General features: G+C 50.7%; 1 protein-coding gene across 10 annotated transcripts; it reads right to left on the bottom strand.

Moving 5' to 3' along the window:
* Positions 1-327: 327 nt before the first annotated feature.
* Golga2 (golgin A2) lies at positions 328-23318 on the bottom strand. 10 transcript variants are annotated; one of them, XM_048343959.1, is made up of 27 exons: positions 23185-23318; positions 20812-20934; positions 17790-17870; positions 14457-14564; positions 14006-14049; positions 13824-13887; positions 13418-13477; positions 13180-13260; positions 12316-12354; positions 12000-12062; positions 11825-11918; positions 11632-11738; positions 6768-6826; positions 6348-6489; positions 5842-5931; positions 5629-5736; positions 5355-5442; positions 4731-5068; positions 4034-4147; positions 3032-3277; positions 2858-2933; positions 2584-2669; positions 2140-2358; positions 1953-2055; positions 1760-1866; positions 1528-1684; positions 328-1447 (listed from the first exon to the last, which is right to left on the bottom strand). In XM_048343959.1, the coding sequence occupies exons 1-27, from the start codon at positions 23266-23268 to the stop codon at positions 1233-1235; spliced, it is 3096 nt and encodes a 1031-aa protein (XP_048199916.1). In that variant the 5' UTR covers positions 23269-23318; the 3' UTR covers positions 328-1232. The 10 variants fall into 10 exon arrangements, with proteins under 10 accessions (XP_048199916.1, XP_048199906.1, XP_048199924.1 ...); XM_048343949.1 differs by having other exon boundaries at positions 2584-2672; XM_048343967.1 differs by lacking the exon at positions 17790-17870 and having other exon boundaries at positions 2584-2672.
* Positions 23319-23388: the final 70 nt, after the last annotated feature.

Below are 23388 nucleotides of genomic sequence, written 5' to 3' on the forward strand. Positions count from 1 at the left end.
CTACAGGAGGAACCAGCCCCGTGAATGGACAGGGAGCAGGGAATGAGGTGACTGAAGTCAGCACCCCTAGGTGCTGCACCCTGTGTCTGATGCCCATTAGGGCGGGGCGAACCCGCCCCCGCCCTTGGCCCTGTGGCATCCGGTTGCAGTTTCCAGGTTTCACGGGGCAGCATGGAGGAAGGGGTTCTGGCAGGTGCTGGACGCCTCCGGCTCCACACAGGTCAAAGGCTGCCCTCTGCTGGCAGAACCCACTACTCGCTGCTCTGTGCCAGGGTGCGGCTGACCCCAGCAGCCAGTGACAAACAGGACCTCGTGAGGCCAGGCAGCATGGCTAAATCCATTTATTCAGAAATAAAAAGCAAAGCAGGAGCCGCATCACCAGGGTGCCACAACCCCATCCCCGCCTCCTTCCTCCGTCCTATGCTACCAATAAATAAGTTTCCCAGCCCAAATAATTATTAGATTTTTTTTTTTTCTCCATCACTTGCCAACCCCAACCTCCACTATGATACAGGGGGCATCCCTACCCCAGAATATACAAAATGATACACAGGTACAGTATGTACACTGGGGGAGGGGGAGCCCACCCCCCAGCAGCCTCTGCCTGGCCTCTATTAACCCTCCCTGTGTGCCCTAAGGCTTGAGAGAATGCGGCCCAGTTGCCTTGTCCCAAAGTGCCTGTAAGAGGAAGGGAGCCCCAAGTGGACTGCCTGTGCTGACTCTGCCCTCCCGTGGCCTACGGTTGGCTCCACCTGCCTGGGGGCCCGGGAAGCTGCTGTTCAGCTGGTCCGGCCCCCAAGTGCCACGAAGATGGGAGCTGATCGGGGAAGCGCCCGGCCCTGAGTTTCATCCCAGCACCACCACACACACAAAGCCATGGGACCCTGCTGAATACGGGGTAGCCCCTGTCCTCACCTCCCTGCAGTGAGCCTCATCTGTCCTGAGGGCCGTGGAAATGCTACGGCTGCCCTGCCCCAGTGCCTCCAGGGAGGCAGTCTGCTCGGCAACTACGCAGCTCTGGAGCCATAGTCCAGAGATGAAGACTCAGCCCCTGCCAAGATGGCAAAGGGTCTGCACCTGTTCATGTCCCCCTATTAATATAGGGAGTCTGATCTTCCTACTCTAAGGATAAAAGGGTGTCTGGGAAGGAATGGGAGGGGCAGGAGGGCCTTGGGTGGGGCTGTCCTGGCCCTGCCCTGGCCCTAATTTTCCAGACTTTGGCTACCAGTCTTTTAGATCACCATGATCTTCACCTCGTCATTCTCATCGGCCCGGTAGAAGAAGGGGATGCAGGGGTTGCTGCCCAAGCCTGCGTACTCCTGGGGGTTCTGGATCTCACGCAGCAGCTGCATGATCTGCTGCTCGGTGGGGTTCTCAGGGGGTGGAGCTACCCCGGCCTCTCTGGGCACAGGATCCACGTGGTCGGCAAGGCTCACTTCCCGAAGTTCTTTGGGGACACAAAGAGGCGGGGTGACTGCTGTGCCAGCCTCCCCTGCTCCCACTAGCCATCCCCAGGGCTCTACTCACCACCCTGCTCGTCGGCAGCTTCGAGCTCCTGGGAGCCGGAGGGGGCTGGGGTGGGCTCGGCAGCAGGGCTCTGGGTGACGGCCAGGAACTTGCCCTGCCACTGGTTGCGCTCGCCCACCAGCCGCAGCACCAACTCCTGTAGCTCCAGCAGCTTCACCTGGAGGGAAAGGATGAGGCGGCTCAGCAACCACACCCTGTCTGGCCCCAGCCCACAGAGCCGCGAGGGGCCTACCTTCATGTCCTCCTTGTCCTGTGCCAGCCGGCTGATGTACTCCTCCTTCTCGCGATGTCGCTCCTTCAGAAAGGCCCTTTGGTTTTGGTAGAGGGCAATGTACTCTCCTGCGGGGAGGGCGGACAGACAGACAGGCTCAGATGCTGCACATCCCGGCCCACCTCCTCCACGGCTGCCTTGGGCCCCAGCGCACCAATGGTGTCTGTCTCTCCAGAGAGCTGGATACAGCGATGTTCCAGTTCCTCCACTCGCTCCTTGAGCTCCATCTTCTCCTGCATGACCTCTAGGAAGCGGCTCTAGAGCCAGAATTGCGGGGGGTTAGGTCTCAGTGGCAACCTGCCCCAGCCCCACTCTTCCCGGCCCGCTGGGACAAGACTCGCCTGCAGTTTCTCCATGGGCATCTGTGTGGCCTGCGGGCTCTCCCCGGAGGCGGGGTCGCCTCCGTTCCCGAGGCCCGGGCCATCCTGCTTGGGCTCGCTCTGCGACGGGGCCGCCAGCTGAGCCAGGCGTCGGCAGCGCTCCTTCTGCTCTCGCAGCTGCCCGCGCAGCCGTGCCTTCTCCTGCTCAGCACTGCTGAGAGCCTCATTGCAAAACGCGACCTGCAGGCGAGAGGGAGGGATGTCAGGGGACGGACGGGCGGGGAGGCAGCCGACTCGGCAGGTGCACGCCTTGTTCCCAAGTACAGCCATGGCTGAACACTGGCTCCCAGGAGAAGTGTGAAGGTCAAGAGAAACAATTCGATTTCAAGGGAAATGAGGTGTGGGGGCATCCAGACGGACCACAGAGGCAGGCAGGAGGAAGGGGCAGGGCACGGTCTGGCTTACCATGGCTTCTCGGCTGTCTAGATCCTCTGGGATGGTCAAATGGGGCTGAACTTCCTCCTCATCCTTTTCCTCTTTGTCTGCTTCATCTACTGGAGACAGGCAGTAGGTGGTGTGTCCTCAGACAACTTCACAAGGGAAGCAGAGGCTCAGGCCGTCTGCCCCTGCTTCACTCTGTACCCCCGGGCCAATTCCTACCCAGAGAACGACTAGCTATTCTCAAAGCCTCCGCCCAGAGTCCCTGCAAGGCTCTGCTCTCCTGGGCAGGCTCACTCACCTTCTGCGGGGACAGCAAGGAGGCCCAACTGGGCCTGCAGCTGAAGGTTCTGCTGGCTGGTGGCTTCCAGGCGCTTCTAAGGAGCCGAGAGAGAGAGAGAGAGAGAGAGAGAGTGAGGAGGAGGGGAGGCGGCCAGGCCCTCCCACTTGGGGCCGGCCGCGCCATTTGCCTCACCTGGGTCTCGTGCAACTCGCTGCGGACCATATCAGCCGCCACCTTGCTCCGCACCTCCTCATGCTGGAGCTGGTCCAGGAGCTGCGTCTGCACCAGGAACTGCTGGTGCAGGGCTTCCTTCTCCGACGCCAGCTGCTGATAGGCCACCACATGCTGTTGGTAAGCTGCTGCGTACTGCTGCAGGTGGGACAGGCACTGGTCTCGCTGTTCCTGCATACCCTGGGCCTCCTGGCTCTTCAGCTCCACCTGCGGGAAGACCCTAGGGATAAGGGCAGGTTTGGGCCTTCCCTCCAGATTCTGAGCCCTGCCTTTTGTACCTTCAGGTCTCACAACCTTTCTCACCACTTAGCAAATGGACCAACTCAGATGCTGCAAAATGATACAGCCCGATTCCTTACATGAACCATCTCATTTAATCCTCAGCTCTGAGGAATACGAGGCAACTGCTAGTGTCTCGGTCTCTGTCGGTGTGAGTACTAGCACTTTAGCTCAGTCTCACACTTTCATCCAGCCTGCTTGCTCAATGCTGGTGGCTCTACCACTTGAGCCATGCCTCTAGTCTGGCATTTTGCTGTTAAATGAAGATGGCACTTTTCTGCTTGGGCTGGCTTTGAACCTTGATCCTCCAGGTCTGTCTTTGGAGTACCTAGCATTACAGGTGTGAGCCACTGGTGGCTCCCCGAAGCTAATCTCCTTTTGAATTTAAGGAATCAGGCTTCACAGTGCGGCCACTGAGCTAGAGCAGAATCTAGCCTGAACGTGAGGAGCCTCACGTCATATCCCGTCTCCGCCTACAATAAGGAAGCTCCAGGCCTTGAGGAATGATGATGTCCGGATCGGAGAGGGGCCCTGTGTGACCCACTTCTAACAGGGTGAAAACAGGAAAATCACAGGACTGCTCTGCGGGACGCTAGGGTCCCCCAGGCTGCAGCTCGTCTGTGCTGACTGCTCCTCGGGGTCTGGCTCCTGCGTCTTAGCTACATCTCACAGGACAAGGGTTACCGTCTCCTTCAGCTCTCCCAGCTTCTCTTGCAGCTGGCCTAGCTTCTTGGCCAGCTCCTTCTTGACATGCTGCTCTGACTGCAGTGCACTGGTGAGTTCCATGTTCTCGTTGCTCTGAGACAGAGAGCAGCCATTAGTGCACCCAGTGTGGCCAGAGCCCCCAGACCTGTCTCCACCCTCACAGAGCAAGGAAGACTGGAGGATTATCTCCACTCCCCCATGGACACTGGAGCAGGTCTGCGGCATATGAGCATCTTCATAAAGCCACCATTTCACAAGAGGTTTACAGCACCATTTTTGGGGGGAGGGCCAATCCTGGAGCTTGAACTCAGGGCCTGAGCACTGTCCCTGAGCTTCATATTGCCCAAGGCTAGCACTCACTTGAGCAACAGAGCCACTTCTGGCTTTTTCTGTGTATGTGGTACTGAGGAATGGAGCCCAGGGTTTCATGCATGCTAGGCGAGCACTCTACCACTAAGACACATTCCCAGCCCCCTTGCTCATTATTTTAGAGATGGGGAGTCTCACAGACTTTTCTGCCAAAGGCTGGCATTGAACCATGATCTCAGAAGCTCTAAGCTATCAGCCTTCTGAGTAGCTAGGATTACAGGTGTGGGCCACTAGCACTGGGCTTTATAGCATCTTCTTTTATGGGGTATGTTGCCCTGCAAGTGAGGAGGGCCAGTAGGCCACGCACCAGCCTGACAAAGCCATCCTGCAGCTCGGCCAGCTGCTCCTTGAGCTCCCGGTTTTGCAGAAGTGCGCGGCTGATGGTGGTGCGGTTGCTCTCCATGGTTTCCAGGATCTGCTTGCGATCCTCTGCCTGCTCGGTCCAGACCTCAGCTGCCCGCTCCAGAGCCAGCAGCCGCTCCTCTTGCTCCTGGTTCAGGCGGCTCAGGTTCTCATTGTCCTGCACCTGCACGTGTAGCTGTCCCGCCAGGCTCTCTAGCTCCTTCTGCAGCTGCTGGGCCTCTGCCTGCAGCTGCTGCTCGGCTTCCGATGGTCCTGCTGGGGCTGGTGGCAGTGATGGCGCCGCTGAGAACAGGAGCAAACAATACAGGCCTCAGGCCTCTGCTTCTCAGAACCCCTTCTCAGCCCTCAGAGCTCCTGACTCTTCATACCCAGAGGTGGTCAATCTTTCAAACTACTTCCAACTCAAGTCAACTGTGGGGGACAACAGGAGGCAATGCCATCTTTCTTTACAAATGGGGACACTGAGGCTCAAAAAGGTGAGATTTTCTGCTTCCCCAAACAAATCTTCCCCATCTGCCATGATGTCCCTACATCCACCTTCGCTGGGGCACTCTAAACCCCTGCTCACCCAGCTGACTCTTCAGTTCCGCCATGTTGGTCTCCAGCTCCACTACTTGCTTCTCACTGCGCTCTTTCTCCTCTTTCAACATGCGCATCTGGTACATGAGGAAGAGCCATGGAGGGAGAAGCTGGAGGGTCCCAGGCACCATCTCCGTCCCAGCCCCCACCTCCACAAACCAACACACAGGACCTCTCCAGCTGCAGTTGACAAGAGATAGCAAACCTATGGTCCTGATGCCCGGAAAGAGCGTGAGCGTGAGCTCCCGAGGGCAGGGCCTCACCTGCTCCAACACTTGCTGAATCTTCTGCTTCCACACAGTGCCCTCTTCTTTCAGGTTCTCTGCGTACTGGTCTCTCTCCACTTGCAGCTGTTTCAGCAACTCTGTCAGCTGCAGGAGGGGGCAGTCATGTCAAGGAGGGCTGTCTTGGTCCTTGCCTGCCCCTGGCTCCCTGGGCCATCCTCCTTCCACAGTCCTATCTCTGCCAGGCCTTACCTGCTCCACTTTTCTCTCCAGCTGTACCCGCTCCTCCATGGCCTGCTGTAACTGCTGGCTACTGTCGGTGGACTCCGACTGACTAGAAAACTGTGTGAGGGAAAGGAGATGTTTAGATCAGGAGAGCCCAGCTGTTCTGTGCAAGGCCCTCAGCAAGGGCGTGAGCTAGTATCATTAACAACTCAAGGTCATTACCATGTACAAATTAAAGTGCCAGAGATGGGAATGGACTCCTCACTGGCCATATAAATGAAAGCTATAAAATGGTGGTTTTTAACCAGGACACTTTAGTTTTAAAAGCCCTACCACCAAGATTCTGATTCCAGAGGTTAAGGGCAGGGCCTCAAGGGGTGGATCTTTTAGCCATCTGTGGAGAATTGTATGGCAGGACCAGAATAAGGATCCAAATCTTCCAGCTCTTGGCTGGAGCGCCCCTCCCCCCCGAACCTAGAGACTTGTGCTAACAGCCTCGGGTGACACTCCACTGCCTGACTGCAGCTTCTCACTTGCAGCAAGAGGACCTCAGACATTTCCAACTTCTTCTGCAGCTCCTCCATTCCAAGCTGCATGCCTTCTTTCTCTGTCAGGAGTACTCGAAGCCTCTCTTCCAGTTCTGAGTTCAGCTCTGTCAGGTCTTCATTATTTTTACTGTGGCCAGAGGCAATGCAAAGGAATGAACCAAGAACCAAAGGAAATGTGTTGTGACCCTCCTACTACCCTACACAACCTCAGAACTGTATGGCATTGAAGGGATACGAAGAATCGAGTGACAAGAGGTCACGAGTTGTCTGATGCCATCCCAAGAGTCAGGGGTACAGCTAGGACTCAAGCTCAGCTCTGCACATGCACAAACATGTACCCCAACCTCCCACTAATTGTCCCACTAAGGCCCCCACAGAACGCCCGTCCTCCTTTCCCCTTCCTACTTGTTCTTATACAGCTCCAGTTTCAGGGCATCTCGCTCTTTGGTTAGCTCCTTATTGTACTGCAAACACAGAAAGTCAGTCAGGCTCCATTAGACCGACAGCCCAGGGACTGCCACCGTGACCCTCACCCTCTACCACAACTGAAAATGTTCAAGGCATTTCTAAGCCCATGGTCTCAATTGTATTTTATTTTTTGTTGGTCATGGGGCTTGAACGCTGGGCCTGGACACTGTCCCTGAGCTCTTCAGCTCAAGGCTGGTGCTCTACCACTTGAGTCATAGCACCACTTCCAGTTTTCTGGTGGTTTATTGGAGGTAAAGAGTCTCACACACTTTCCTGCCTGGGCTGACTTTGAACCTCAATCCTCAGATTTCAGCCTCCTGAGTAGCTAGGATGACAGGCGTGAGCCACCGGTGCCTGGCCTCAATTATATTTGTGTGTGTATTGTGTTTTGTTACTTATTTTATTTGGCTGGGTCAGGAGGGATGTTTCACTATATTACCCAAGTTGTTCTTCATTCCCTGGGCTCAAGCATACCTCAATGCCCAACTTTGAGCTTTGGTTTCTAGTTCTGGGCCAGGGACCAAATTCAGGCACTCATGCCTTAGGTAAACACTCTGCCACTGAGCTGTACCCCAGCCCTTTTTATTTTTTGGAGGTATTAAAGTTTGAACACAGGGTCTTGCACTTGCCAGACAGGAGCTCTATTACTTGGGCCATGTAGAGTCCTTTTTGGCTTTAGTTATTTTTCAGATGGGATCTCATGTTTTTTCCCCCAGGGGCAGCCTCAGATTGCAAATAGTCCTCCTATCTATTATAGAGGCATGTACAACCACTCTTGGCTTATTTTTATATAGGCTAGTCTCAAACCTCAACCCTTCTGATCTCTGCCTCCCTCAGAGCTAGTGCTACAGGCATGAAACACCACACTCAGTCACATTTGTTTTTAGTAAGAATAAGGGTGGAAAAGGACTGAATGTCAGGCATAGTGAGGGCAGGCCTGTAATTCTAGCACTCAGCAGGCTCAAGATAATTACGAGTTTCTGGAGAGGCTAAGTAGGGAGACCTTATTTGAAAAAAAAAAAACAACAAAAAACGATCTGAGTTTAGAGCTGGCTCACAGAGGCTGAGAAGTATCGGCTCTTATTTCAATTGTTACTATTAGAGTTACAGTTAGTTTTCATGAAGACTCCAGCAGGCACTATGCCAGCCATCCCATGTCATCTTCACATGTGCCAGGAGAGCTACTGTCACTTCCATCTGGCAGATGACACACACCATTTGTGGCTAAGTGCTAGCCTAATATCACTTACAGCCAGGATTTGCATATCCTTATCTGTCTGATTCTCTAGGTGCATTTTCTTCCTAGGGATAGGGTGAGACAGGGAAAGGGAATTTTGTACTATAGTCTTTTATTTATTTGGGGGGGGGGCAGGACTAGGGATTGAACTTAGGGCCTGGGCACGGTCCCTGAACTTTCTTCCTCAAGGCTAGTGTTCTACCACATGAGCCACAGCCCCACTTTCAACTTTTTATAGTTAATTAGAGATATGAGTCTCATGGAGTTTTCCTGCCAGGGCTGGCTTTGAACTGTAACCCTCAGCTCTCAACCTCCTGAGTAGCAAGGGTTACACGACATCAGTGTCCGACCCTTTGGTTTGCTTTTGAATGGATAGTGTATTCACAGTTTAAAACTCAGAAGGCTGAGGGCTGGGGATATAGCCTAGTGGCAAGAGTGCCTGCCTCGGATACACGAGGCCCTAGGTTCGATTCCCCAGCACCACATATACAGAAAACGGCCAGAAGCGGCGCTGTGGCTCAAGTGGCAGAGTGCTAGCCTTGAGCGGGAAGAAGCCAGGGACAGTGCTCAGGCCCTGAGTCCAAGGCCCAGGACTGGCCAAAAAAAAAAAAAAAAAAAAAAAAAAACTCAGAAGGCTGAGAAGTGAAGGACGGGCACTAGTGGCTCACGCTTGAAATCCTAGCTATTCAGGAGGCTGAAATCTAAAGAGCCCAGTTTTAAGCCAGCCTGGGAAAAAATGTCCATGAGATTCATATCTCGTTACTCAGCGAAAAGCCAAAAGTGGAGGGATGGCTCAAGTGGCATAACACCAGCCCTGAGCAAAAACAAAAGGCAAGCAAATGGCAAGCAACACGGCTTAGTGGTAGAGTGCTTGCCTAGCATGTGTGAGGCCTTGGGTTCAATTCTTTGGTACCACATAAACAAAAACTATAAATAAAAAAATTTTTAAAGGCTGGGGGAAAAAAAAAGGCAAGCAAAAGCTCGAGGCCGAATTCAAGCCACAGTCACAATGAAGGCGCACCCACAAGGTTCAGAGGTGAACTGCCCTTGGGCTACCATGTTTCTCTTCTCTATGAATCCTCTCTCAGAGATATACTTTATATATACATTTATATATGACATATACATACATATTATGTACATACGTGTATATATACATGTGTGTGTATATATACACACACATGCACTCACACACACACATATATATTATACACACCCCCTCTCTCTCCACAAGTTGTAATATATTAATTCAAGAGCTGGTGACACATGCCTGTAATCTCAGCTACTCAGGAGGCTGAGATCTGAGGATCTTGGTTTGAAGCCAGCCTGGGAAGGAAAGTCTGTGAGACTCCTATCTCCAATTAACCATCAAAAAATCAGAAACGGAGCTGTAGCTTAAGTAGTAGAGCTCCAACCTTGAGCAGAAAAAGGTGAATGAAAGCTCTATGGCCCAAAGTTCAAACCCCAGTACAATATATATATATATATATATATATATATATATACACACATAAATAAATAGTGTAATATATTAAGTCCTTCTGGATCTTCACAGTCAAAAGACATACTCCCTTTCTTTGCACTTGGCCCAGGCCCCAGCCAGTTAAGGGCATGGTAGGCACCAAGCCTCCAGAGTGTACATCCAGTGCTTGCTGTACAAACCCCCTCAGCCCCTCAACTTTCCCAAGCAACGAAAACAACACAAAATAGCTCATCAGCTTGGGAATGTGCTTAGTGCGATAGCGTGCTCACCTAGCATGCATGAAGCCCTGGGTTCAATTCCTCAGCACCACATAAACAGAAAAAGTCAGAAGTGGCGCTGTGGCTCAAGTGGTAGAGTGTGAGCCTTGAGTAAAAAGAAGCTCAAGGACAGTGCCCAGGCCCTGAGTTCAAGGCCCAGGACTGGCAAAAAAGAAAAGAAAGGAACCAGCTCATCATCAAATGAACTGAACAGACACTACTTAAAGAGGCACATATGGCTAGTTAATAAATACATGAAGAAATGGTCAACATCCTTGAACATAAAGGAAATGTAAATAAAATGACACAGATTCCAATGCACTCTGGTCAGAGTGACTGTCATTAAGAGCACAACTAAAAGCCAGGTGGTGGCTGTAAATCCTACCTAGTCAGGAGACTGAGTCTTGAAAAGATTGAGATCCAAAACCAGACTAGGGGGCTAGGAATATGGCCTAGTGGCAAGAGTGCTTGACTTGTATACATGAGGCCCTGAGTTCGATTCCTCAGCACCACATAGATAGAAAAAGCCAGAAGTGGTGCTGTGGCTCAAGTGGCAGGGTGCTAGCCTTGAGCAAAAAGAAGCCAGGGACAGTGCTCAGGCCTTGAGATCAAGGCCCAGGACTGGACAAAAAATAAACAAAACCAGACTAGGCAAAAAGTTCCACAAGACTCCATCTCCAATTAAACAGCAAAAAGCAGAGCTAGAGGTGTAGCTCAACTTGTAGAGCACAAACAAAGCAAGTAAGTCAAACAATGTAAAATAGCATAAGCACCATGGAAATCTGTATGGAGGTTCCTCAAAAAACTAAAAATGTGGGGCTGGGGATATGGCCTAGTGGCAAGAGTGCCCATATACATGGGGCCCTGGGTTCGATTCCCCAGCACCACATATACAGAAAATGGCCAGAAGTAGAGCTGTGGCTCAAGTGGCAGAGTGCTAGCCTTGAGCAAAAAGAAGCCAGGGACAGTGCTCAGGCCCTGAGTCCAAGCCCAAGGACCAAAAAAAAAACAAAACTAAAAATGTATTCTACATGGCTAGGAATGTGGCTTAGTGGTAGAGTGCTTGCCTTACATGCATGAAGCCCTGGGTTTGATTCCTCAGTACCACATAAACAGAAAAAGCTGAAAATGTGGCTCAAGTGATAAAGAGTGCTAACCTTGAGCAAAGAAAAGCTTAGAGACAGTGCCCAGGCCCTGAGTTCAAGCCGAGAGAAAGAGAGAATAATATGTATCTGTTCTACAATAGGGACTTGCACACCATGTGGCACTATTCACAATCAAAATAGCAGGTGTTCTACAAGTGATCAGTGGACCAAGAAAGAGGGTAAATATGGTCAAAATGCTTTATGTACATGTGTGAAAATGGTATGGTGAAGCCTTCTGAGGCTGCTTCCGGAAGGGACAAGGGAGGAGAGAATATGACTCTGCTCAAGATTATATATCATACATGCATGTGATAATGAAACACCTTTGTACAACTGATGCTAATTTAAAAAGGAAAAGGAGGGGCTGGGGATATAGCCTAGTGGCAAGAGTGCCTGCCTCGGATACACGAGGCCCTAGGTTCGATTCCCCAGCACCACATATACAGAAAACGGCCAGAAGCGGCGCTGTGGCTCAAGAGGCAGAGTGCTAGCCTTGAGCGGGAAGAAGCCAGGGACAGTGCTCAGGCCCTGAGTCCAAGGCCCAGGACTGGCCAAAAAAAAAAAAAAAAGGAAAAGGAAAGCAAGGGCAACCTCCCAAGCAGTAACACAGTCCAATTTAGACTCACTAGCCCATCAGGGAACCTGGACCCTGAGTGGCCAGAGAGGCCCCAGGCCTCACCTTCTCTGCCTGCTTCTGCTGCGTGGAGACGGCAGACAGAGTCCGCTCCAGCTCTCCCACACGCTGTCGAGAAGACTGCAGGCGGCTGGCAAGATCCTCGGACTCTCCTGGAATGACAGAGGCCAAGATAGTTGAGTGCCGAGGCTTCCCCCTTGGCATCAGGATGAAGGATAAGGGGCACCCCAAGCCCCACCTGCTTTCTGCCTGGCTGCCTGCTGCGTGTGGGCCAGGGCGGTCTGTAATTCTGACTTCTCAGACACCAGGATCCCAATGGTCTGGATGTGAACCTTGAGGAGAAGCCAAATGAGTTTCGAGAGAGGAAAGCCCATTCTCTGGGGACCTTGGGGGTAACCACACCATCCACTCACCTGCAACTGTTCCCGCAGTGCTCCCTGCTCTTTGGCCAGCTTCTGCTGGTAGTCCTTCTTTTCCTGCAGGCAAAAGGAAGCAGGAGCTCTGACTGGGAGTGGCAGAGATGGGATGGCAAAGGACACAACCCCAGAAGGCCACCAGTGGCCCAGAACAGACCACCAATGCAAACACATTATCAGGGACCCTCTGGGCAGCAGAACTGGGTGTAAGAGCGGGCCTTCTCCAGGCTAAGGGAAGACAAGGCCAGGCCTTGTCCTCCAGGTCCTCCCCATCCTAGCAGCTATAGCATGTGCAAAACAGAAATCACATTACTTTTTCCAGTTGGTCCAAGGTGTCCTGGTTCTGTTGTTTCTGTGGAGAAAGTCAAAGGGAGATGAGAGAGGTGGTCCTCCCTCATGCCACTCCCCAGAGCAGGATGGGGCGGGCAGGGGCCAGGGATGGACTTGAAACAAGTTCTTAGATCCCATGGGGACAAGATTTCTCAGCACCCCCCCACCAAAAAAAAAAAAAAAAAAGTAAGACAATTTGAGTGTCCACTGGCTTTACAGATAGATACGCAACTAAAGCTCTGACTCTCGGTATTCTTTAAAGGAAGATAACATGAATGTCTAGAAACGGACTTGGGAGAAAACAGACTGCCTCTGGCCCACTTGGTATCAGGTATTCACTCAACCACTGAGCACATCCTGGGGGCACAGCAGGGACACAGGAATGAGAAGGACGACCCCTTCTCACTCCCTCCTCCCTCATGCTCACATTCCACAGAGCCTCTCAACTTTGTTCTTAGAGCACAGAGAGACCCTGGGAACCCTCTCACTCTGCCTCCACAGCAAACTGAAGCCCAGGGGGGTGACATGACCCCAAAAAGCAAAGAGCCAGGGCAGGATACAGGGTGCCTAGATTCAGGGTGACTAGCTGGGCCTGTGCACCCACTGAAGGCAAGAGCTGCAGCGCAAGTGGGATGAGGACTCAAGCAGAACGTCTAGAGGAGAGAGAGAAGTAAGGGGTCAGGCAAGAGCAAGAGCCATGCTGCATGCTCCAGGCTCCAGGGTCTTTCCAACTAAGACCTAGCCCCCCCCTCCCCAGCACCCTTATTCCCCTTTCTTCAGAGTCCCAAGGGGAAACTGGAGCCCAGGATTGGCAGCATGGATTGAGGGAACCCCACTGGACTCTTACCAATTCCTCTATCTTGCTACTGAGTTGTTTGTTTGTTACATAGCTGGAGTCCAGGGCTACTGCTAGCTCTTGGTACCGGCTCTGAGGCGCATGCAGAGAGGAGGAGTTGGAGGAGGATGAGGGGAGAGGTAGAAAGAGCATCATTAGGGTGGGAGGGTGGGGGGACTGTCTCAGCTGGCAGTGGGGCACCCAGGCCCCGTGTGGGAGGAGATGGGGGCCATGGTCCAGGGCCACTCACCTCCAGATCCTTTATGTTGGTACAAGATGTGAGGCCCTCCCCGTTGACGTAAGGTGTGGACTACAAGAGACGGAGCTCACATGGAGATGCTCTGCCCATCTCAACCTCAGAGCCCTTCCAATTGCCTCTCTTCTCCCCCCCCCAGCACAATCTTCCCTGCCTAACTTCCCCTGGTTCTCAGTGCCCATCGTCTGTATTTTCCTAAACGGCTCTCTCTCACCCTGGGCTTGCTCTCTGTCCCAGGATAAAATGCTGCCACCAATCATGTGCTTTCCAAGTCTGGGGCACGAGACTAAGAGAGGACCTGCCTAATGCTTGTCCCATGCTCTGCTGTCTCTCTTGTGAATCCTGAGTTCCGTTTCTCTCATCCTTTCCCCCCCCTCTCCAGGCCCCAATCCTGGGGTACCTCTGACACAAGACCATTGAGCTGTTGAGAAAGTTGCCGTAGGCTCTCAGTTGATGAAAAAGTCCTAGAGATGGAGATAAAAGTTAGGGGTACAGATGGCTTGATGGAAGAGAGGTTCATAGGTGGAGGCCTACCCTGACTCCCTCAGCCTTGGGACTGCTGCCCGAGGAGGGGCTACTCACTTGGTCTCATCCATGAGATCAGGGCCATCGTCAGCATCGTAGCTCTGTTTGGGAAGGAATACACAGGATGGTCATTCAACTTCAACTAAGAAACTGCGTGTGGTGACATGTGCCTATGATAGTAGCACTCAGGAGGCTGAGATAGGAGGATCATGAGTTTGAGGCCAGCCTAAGCCAGAGTGAGACTGAGACCAAACTGGGCCACACAGCAAGACCTTGCTTTAAGAAAAATAAAAATAAAAATCATCCAGGCAGGATGAGTCAAGCTCATTCTCCCCAAACCTCAAGGAAAACCCTATCTTGGCCTCCCGTTCCAGGCCTAGGAAAAACACCTGGCTTTGGGAACCTCACTGGCTGGAAAGAGAAGAGACTCCAAAGAGGACAGAGTTCTTTGGCAAGGAGAATGGACAGGTACACAGAAAGGTGGCTCACATAAGAGGAAGGCACAAACCTGAAGCGATGCCATGCTAGTGATACCAGTGTCAGGGGAAGGGACACTGGCGGGTAACACAGGGTCATCAGCAGATGGTGGCACAGGAGCAGCACAGTCTTGGGGAGCCTGTCACAGAACAAAGCAGGGGGTTATCAGCCATGCGGAGAAGGCGTCTCACTGCCTTGGACCTGGGGTGTGGGGCAGGCAGGATAGTGCGGCTGCAGTCGGGGGACAGTCACACATGCTAAGGGCCGCTGGGGATGTGGATACAGCTTGCCTAGGCACAAGGTGGCCCAGCAGGATTTTGGATGGCCAAAGCTCAAAGCAGGGGCTACAGAACCTCCTTCCTGAAAACCTAAGAACTTCACTCTTCTTGGAGCCTGACTTGGGGCAGCCACGGAAAGTGGAAAAGCGGCATGCCCCAGTCACAAAACAGAAAGGCACTCTCCAGGAAGCCAGTCTGCCACAGTGACCCTGACCATCTACTGGGTAGAGGCTGTGGGGATGGACTAGCTGTCATGACCAACATTAAAACTATCTGCCCGTATCCTTTCTTGCTCTCATTCCTCTTTTCCTTCTTCCTCATCCCTAAGCATCAGGAAGCAGCAGACAATGTGGCCCTTTGGGCTCTCAGCATCCTGAAAGTGGTAGGACTTCTTTCCTAGGAATAGCAGCCAGGGAACAACCTGAGGACTTGGGACTTGGGGCCACGTGGAAGTCTTTCCTGCTTCCCCAACTAGACCTACTTGTTTGACCAGACACACCCTGTCATTCCCTAAACTCAAGCCTAATTCTTAGCTTAAAGATCTTCTAACATCCAACAGAACAAAGAATGAGAGTCACGGCTGACTAAGGAGCGGAGGAAACAGCCTCACTTCCCTCCAGGGCCAGTGCTGCCTGCTTTCCGGACCATTCAGTCTGGACCTCTGAAAGCCACACCCAGCTGATTCCCTCCATAGGAGCCTCATTCTTTGTAAGATTTTGGAGGCTCTGGAAGCCAGGGTCCACTGGTGACTGCTAGCCCTGGAAGCTGGTATTGCTTTACCCATGTCTACAGCTGAATCTAATAGATACAAGCAGAGCTACAACAACTTGCCAGGCAGAACACTTGTTCAAGGGAGGGTGCCACTCCTGACCACAGACTCTGTCAGGCTCTAGTCCCTACTGGCATCCTGGATTCCCCATGCAAGGACAAGACTAGACACAAGAATTCGCACAGAAGAAAAAAAGTTTTCTAAATGGTTTTTAATACATGTAATACAATTTTTAAAGCAACTAATTCATTCTATAATTTTAAGTTAAGCAGTTCAGTATTGAGGTTTTTGTTTGTTTGTTTCTGAATCCTGTCCCAAGTTGGACATCAACAGCTCATGCCTATAATCCTTGATACTCAGAAAGCTCAGATCTGAGGAGTGGAGGCTCAAAGCCAGCCCGGGAAGACAAGTCAGAGAGAATCTTATCTTTAATTCACCAGCAAAAAGTCAGAACTATAGGCATGGTTCATGTGATAGAGTGAAGGCCTTTAGTGAAAAGGCAGAGTGAAAGTGTGAGGCCTGACTTCAAGCCCTGGTACTGGCACAGAAGGAAAAAGAAAAAATACTATGCCACTGGATACTTTTGTCTCTCTATGACTCCTCACTTCTAGAGATGCCAACTCTACTCAGAAGACCACAATCACACAACTCCATTCCTAAAATAGAAAACTTACATGGAAAACAATTGTTGAGGCAGAGTGTTTGAAAACACAAGTCTCCATTTCCAGAAGAGGGGCCTGGGCTGGGCACAGAACCATACAGCATTAGTATTTTTCTAATGAGGAAACTGAGGCTCCAGATTCCCTACACAGTTGGTCACAAAAGCCAACTCTGTGCTTCCAAGAGGCCTCTCAGCCTGTGTCCTCCCCCATCCAAGGTGTCACCTGATGTCTCCTCTGAGCTGACAGGGTGAGTCCCCGCACCCGAGCAGACCTGACTGCCTGGGCAGGGTCAGTTATGATGATGGGAAAACTCAACACCAACTAAGCTCTTTCCCATGCCCAACTCTGGAAGGATCTAGCTCTGGCTCAGCCCTGACTTCTAGCTTAGCAGATGACCCCCCTCCCCCTTGGCAAAGAAGCCAAGAAGGCAGTGCCAACAGGATGTTCAGAGACCAGCATCTCCTAGCTCTGTGGACCCAGGTCCTGCACGTACCCTGACTCACTGTACTTCTGAAAGCAGTCATGATCTCACTACTCTGCCACCCTCAACTTTAATCTTCCAAGTAGCCTCAAGTGTCACATTATCTAGCCTACAGTCCATGGGGAGCCGAACTCCCAGTGGTGAGCATCAGGAATGTTCTCCCTTGCTTCTTTCAAAGGCTGCTTCTCCCTCAGGGGCATCCATCTTGTTTGTCTATTTTGGTTTTTGTTTGTTTGAAACAGGGTCTTACTGCATATCTAAGGCTGGACTCAAACTCATTATTCTCCCAGCCACCTAGAGTGCTGGGATTATGGGTGTGCACCTCCACATCTAGCTTGTTCATTTACTTATTTTATTTTTTTGGCCAGTCCTGGGCCTTGGACTCAGGGCCTGAGCACTGTCCCTCAAGACTAGTACTCTACCACTTGAACCACAGCACCACTTCTGGCCATTTTCTATATACGTGGTGCTGAGGAATCGAACCCAGGGCTTCAAGTATACAAGGCAAGCACTCTTGCCACTAGGCCATATTCCTAGCCCCTTGTTCATTTATTTTTGCCTTTGAAATCCAGAGCCCAGTGAATACTGCCAAGTGTTCTCTGATGTTTAAGAGATTAGGGAAAGTATGTCCGGGTCACTCTCTGTTTTGTTAGCCTCACTTCCTTTAATTCACTGCTTAGGGGGAAAAATTGCCTTGATCTCTGAAACTATAAGGAAAACTCACTTTCTCTGAACCTTAGCTTCCAAAATTTCAAACCGAAGCAAACTAATCAATTCAAAAACTCACAAAAGTGCTATGGTACACTGGACTTCTGGGGACACATTCCCAAAGGGCAAGACCTAAAGGTGCTTTGGGGCTTTTTCATCTCTCCCAGTCTGATGGCGCCACACGGGGCATTCATACGGCCCAAGTCCCGCACACTTGCTCTGACAGTATTCATAGACTAACTTTGACCTTCCTAACTAACTTCATCTTCTCCAAGATGATAAAAGATGGGGATGGGAGAGCCCAATCAACTAAGCAGGTAAAGAAGCAGACATAAGCAGGCTAAGCATTAATGGCAGCAACATAACATAAGCCAGAGGCAAAGGATTCCCCAAACCAGAGAAGCCTTGGGGGACATGCACAGCTGGGAGAGAGCAAGCCAGAGAGGGCATCTTGGCTCTGCCTCACCTTCCACTTGTCCAATGGGGGGAGTGCTACCCCATTGGAATGGTTAAGGTCGGACACCAGCACCTTCAGAATGTCCTGAATCTATAGGAGGCAGAAAGGGAAAAACAAGGGCAGGGGGGAAAATGAGAGAGAGAGAGAGAGAGAGAGAGAGAGAGAGAGAGAGAGAGAGAGAAGAGAGAGAGAAATAGCTTAGAAATAGACAAGAAAATCAGGAAACAAAGAAGAGGTGAATTCAGGAAAATGGGACACTGAAGAAAAGCAAGATCAATACCAGGCCAGTGCTGTCCTTCCAAACAGCCACTTGCTGCCTTGCCAAAGGCAGCCAGTGAGGGAAACAAATAGATGGAAAAGTCCCAAAAGATGCAGTCAAGTCACCTGACTAATGCAACTCCCAACATACTAGAACCTCTTCTCAGGCCCAAGGTACCAGAGCAATCTGTAAAAACTCCAGACCTCTACCTCTATTCTAAATCTAGGCTCCCAAGAAAGGGTGCTCTGACCACAGAAGCTACAGGTAAAAATTAAGTATGAAAGACACTGATCTAATCCAGTAGTAGACAGGAAAACTGAGGCCCAGAGGAGAAAGTGCCTTTTCTGTGGTTACTCAGAAAACTAATGGTGAAGTTGGACTGAAAAGTAAAAGTACTTCTCAGAGCTGGGAGTGTGGCTTAGTGATAGAGTGCTTGCCTAGCATGCATGAAGCCCTGGGTTCCATTTCTCAGTACCACATAAACAGGAAAGGCCAGAAGTGGCAATATGGCTCAAGTGGTAGAGTGCTAGCCTTGAGCAAAAAGAAGCCAGAGCTAGTGCTCGGACCCTGAGTTCAAGCCCCAGGACTGGCAAAAAAAAAAAAAAAAGTACTTCTCAGATGGATATAGGTTGCCACCTTTAACACAGCTATCAACTTAGTATGCTGCTTCTGTGGCTGGTAGGTATAATTCGTCATATTAATTCATTATATTAAATTACAAACCTGCAATTCCTTTTATGTTTTATGGTTCCTGTAAAAATATCTTCACTATCCACATTAAACACTGTTTAAAAGATAGTTGTTTTTTGTTTTACTAATTTCTGACTTCTTTCTTAGTTAAAAAAACCTCAGAGAGAGTACTCAGGTCCTAAAGTTAAAGACCCAAAACCAATCCCTGCAAAGCTTTTTTGGGTTTTTTTTCAAAATTTAGTATTTTCATCCTATTCATCTGGTCCTGATTGTGACATTATGTCAACTGAATTTCCTGCCAACTGAATTTCCTATGTCACCTCCTAAATCAGATAGGGAAATGACTTTTTGGTTCTCTTTTTCCAAGCAGGTCAGACAGCACTCTCAGCATAAAGCAGCTATAGAAGACAAACTGACAAGCTTCTGTACCCCTTTTTAAGATGGGCTGGCCACAGGTGGCTCATTACTGTAATCCTAGCTACTCAGGAGGCTGAGATGTGAGGATCATGGTTCAAAGCCAGCCCAGGCAGATAAACTACTCAGAAAAGGCCAGAAGTGGTGCTATGGCTCAAGTGGCTAGCCTAGAGCACAGAGGCTCAGGGACAGCGCTCAGGCCCTGAGTTCAAGCCCTTGGACCAACACAAAAGGAAAAAAAAAAAAAGATTAAATGGGCCAGGCATCAATGGCCCACACCTGTAATCCTAGCTACTCAGGAGGCTGAGCTCTATGGATCTCGACTTGAAGACAGCCTGGGCAGAAAAGGCCCTGTGAGACTCCTATCTCCAACTAACCACTCAAAAACGACAAGTAAAGCTGTGGCTCAAGTAGACTCACATATGTATAGTCTAACTACTCTAAAAGCTGAGATGTAGGGCTGGGGATATGGCCTAGTGGCAAGAGTGCTTGCCTCGTATACATGAAGCCCTGGGTTCGATTCCCCAGCACCACATATATAGAAAACGGCCAGAAGTGGTGCTGTGGCTCAAGTGTCAGAGTGCTAGCCTTGAGCAAAAAGAAGCCAGGGACAGTGCTCAGGCCCTGAGTCCAAGGCCCAGGACTGGCCAAAAACAAAACAAAACAAAAAACTAAAAGCTGAGATGTGAGAAGCCAGATGGGGCAGACAAATCTTTGATACTTAACTCCAACTAACTAGCAAAAAGCCCAGCGAGAGCTTGAGGCCCAGAGCTCAAGCCCCATACCAGCGTGCCCACACATGCACACGTATGCACACCCATACCCACACACACGGATAGATGATAAGAAAATTATATTATTTTTAACAGATTTCAAAAGGACCAGATTCAGAAATGAAAAATAGGAAGTATATTGAAAAAGCAAATAAGCTCTCCATTCACAATACCTTCTTTTTAAGGAGGGGCTATCTAAAGCCCCCTTTTTTTTTTTTTTTTTTTTTTTTTGCCAGGCCTGGACCTTGGACTCAGGGCCTGAGCACTGTCCCTGAGCTTCTTTTGCTCAAGGCTAGCACTCTGCCACTTGAGCCACAGCACCAGTTCAGGCTAAAGAGTCTCTTGGCCTTTCCAGGCTGGCATCCAACCACCACCATCCTCAGATCTCAGCCTCCAGAGAAGCTAGGATTATAGGTGTGAGCTATCAGTGCCTGGCTCCTTCTCTTGTCAAATGGTAAAAACAGTGTTTCCAGAAGGACAGGCTGTTCTCAGTGGTCTTGCTTCAGAGAAAACAAAACAGCAGTTATTGGATGTTTACTCTAACAGTAGACCCAGTGCTATGAAATTAACATAAAAATAAATCTCACGTAAACATCATTGATGTCCATAAAATATTACCCTTCTTTCATAGATATGGAAAGAGACTCTCCAAGAATTTAAGCAAATTTCCCTATTCCTAGCAAAGGGAAAAGCAGAATTTAAACCTAGACTTTATCTTTTTTTTTTTTTTTTCCTGTGCTAGGACAGAACCCAGGCACTCTCACATGCTTGGCAAGTACTTGACTACTGAAAACCAGAATTCTCTACTAGTACCTGGTATTCCTTCCATCTTAACCACTACCCTCTTCTGCCCTTAGAGCCCTCTTTCCCCGACAGCCTAGGGGCCAAGACTCACATCCTCGGGTGAATTACAATCATCAGTAGCGGTGGTTTCAAGGTTACTGCCATTTTTAATTTTTTTCTTTTTCTTCGCTCCTGCAGGAACACCAGGGCTGTTCCTTTGCTGATATTCTCGCAGCTGTAGCAAAGAAAAGCAATGAGACTCATGAAAATAATAAGCCCCTTTATTTACATCCCCTTTTATAAGAAGCACTCTTCCATATGCCACCTCATGTAATGCCACCCACAACTCTGTAAGGTGGTATAATAATCTCTTAATGGCCTAAGAAACAGGATATTAGTGTGACTTTAAAAAATAGCAATAGGGGGGCTGGGGATATGGCCTAGTGGCGAGAGTGCTTGCCTTGTATACATGAAGCCCTGGGTTCGATTCCCCAGCACCACATATATAGAAAACAGCCAGAAGGGGTGCTGTGGCTCAAGTGGCAGAGTGCTAGCCTTGAGCAAAAAGAAGCCAGGGACAGTGCTCAGACCCTGAGTGTCCAAGACCCAGGACTGGCAAAAAAAAAAAAAAAATAGCAATAGCCAGGCACCAGTGGATCACATTTGTAATCCTAGACACTCAGGAGGAGGCTAAGATCTGAGGATTGAAGCGAGGCAGGAAAGTCCATGAGACTCTTTTATCTCCAGTAAACTACCAAAAAAGCAGGAAGTGGAGCTTTGTCTCAAGTGGTAGAGTACTAGCCTTGAACAAAAGAAACCCAGGGGGCTGGGGATATGGCCTAGTGGCAAGAGTGCTTGCCTCATATACATGAAGCCCTGGGTTCAATTCCCCAGCACCACATATATAGAAAATGGCCACAAGTGGCGCTGTGGCTCAAGTTGGCAGAGTGCTGGCAAAAAAGAAAAAAGAAAAGAAAAAAAGAAACTCAGGGAGAGCACCCAGGCCCTGAGTTTAAGTCCCAGGATTGGCAATAATAATAATTATAACAACAACAATTGGGATAGGGATGTAGCTAGAGCACAGACGTTTAGGATTCAATTACTAGCACTACCACCCCCAAAAAAGAGGCAATAATAGAATTTAAATTCACTCTTCTGACTCCAAGCTCTGGGCTATGAATCCTAATCAGAAGTTCCCAGGGGAGCAAAACTAGAAGTAGAGGTTAAAGAGTAAACATTAATAAGTGTAGGACATGAAATGTCCATGTTTTAGAAGGAAGCCCAGGGCAGGGAGCTGGGTGTGGTGGCATAGGCTTGTAATCGCAGCCCTTGGGGAGCCTTGAATTCCCAAACAACAAAGAGGGTCTTTTTTTTTTTTAAGGACAACGTACTTTCCCACTTTTCCTTCAACACATCCCAAGGGCAGAAGCAGTGAAGGCAGTTAGTGTTAAGTTCTAGGAACTAACAGAAAGTCCCAAACATCATTTCAGTAGGAGGGTCTTCTTTTAATCTTCCTAATCTATAAAAAAAAAATTGTCATCCCTCAGTTCATTAATGTACTGGGTGTGTTTCACAGGAATCGAGCAAAACTTAATGCTTCCTATTTATCTTTGGTACTCAGCACCCCAGGTGGAGGCGATGATTTAGGAACTCTTCCACATTAAACAGGCAGATCTCACTCCGGAGAGCGAGGCTTAAAGGACTCTCTGGTGTGAAAGCATTAGGTAGTGAACTCAGATGAATAAAATTTGTAGACTCTCTGGAAGAAATGTGGGCGAAAACCAAAGCAACCCAAACCTGTTCTCCCAGGTACCGTGGTCCACATTCTGAGCTCGGCGGTGACAGCTTTTGGCGTTGTCCACCTCAGGGAGCTCAGGGAGTGTGGGGAACCTCACACCTCTCCTCCACACCGGGTGCCACCACCGAGCAGTTCCTCCCAACACCACCACCACCACCACCCCCCCTTCACCCGCACCCGGGTGGCAATCTGCCCCGCGAGCGAAGAAACCGGAAAGGCGGCGGAGGCACCGCGGGGAACTGAGTCGGGAGATCAAAGGGCCGGCGCCAGGTAGTAATGACAGTCCAGAGAGGGGGGAGCGCGGTGTGACCACATTCCAAGCTCCCCACGGACGCCGAGTGGCGGCGGCGGCGGCGGGGGGGGGAGGGGAGCGCAGGGCCAGGACCCAGGTCCTCGGAGACCCGGAGTCCAGCAAGCCCGGGGAGGTCCAGCCTGGGGCAGCGGGAGGGCGAGGGTCGAGCCTGGAGCCGGGAGTCAGCGGGCCAAAGTCACCCAGGGGCGTCGGGCGAGGGCGGGGGCTGGGCCGCTGAGGGGGCGGGGCCGGCGGAGAAGACTTTGGTGGGGGGAGCCCAGGGGGCGCCCAGGGGTTCACCCCCGTGTGTCTCCAGAGTGGCTCAGGCGCTGCCACGGTCCGGCCGTCGGGGAAGTCCGGGCTAAGTCAAAGGGCCGCGACCCGGAGCGTTTTACCTTTTTCTTGGCAGCAGCCAATTTGCTACGTCTGGTTTCTTCCGACATCCCGGGGCTGGGACAGGGGAGGTGGGGGGGCCACATCACCACAATCCCAGCAACCACCGCGCTCCCGGCAACCACCGCGAACCGCCGGCCACTGCGACTCGCTGCGCTGTGAGCCAGAAGAGGCGGGCCCAGGACGGTACTGGGCTCTCCGGGTGG

This window comes from Perognathus longimembris, chromosome 1, assembly GCF_023159225.1.
Source record: "Perognathus longimembris pacificus isolate PPM17 chromosome 1, ASM2315922v1, whole genome shotgun sequence".
NCBI classification, from domain to species: Eukaryota; Metazoa; Chordata; class Mammalia; order Rodentia; family Heteromyidae; genus Perognathus; species Perognathus longimembris.

Excerpts from the sequence above, each read along its gene's own strand:
- Golga2 (XM_048343949.1), bottom strand. The coding sequence starts at position 23,268 with ATGTGGCCCCCCCACCTCCCCTGTCCCAGCCCCGGGATGTCGGAAGAA. Across the intron at positions 12,355-13,179 it reads GTAGCAAGATAGAGGAATTG|AAACAACAGAACCAGGACAC; the intron begins GTAAGAGTCCAG and ends CTTTCTCCACAG. Across the intron at positions 2,673-2,857 it reads CCTTGCTGTCCCCGCAGAAG|TAGATGAAGCAGACAAAGAG; the intron begins GTGAGTGAGCCT and ends GCCTGTCTCCAG.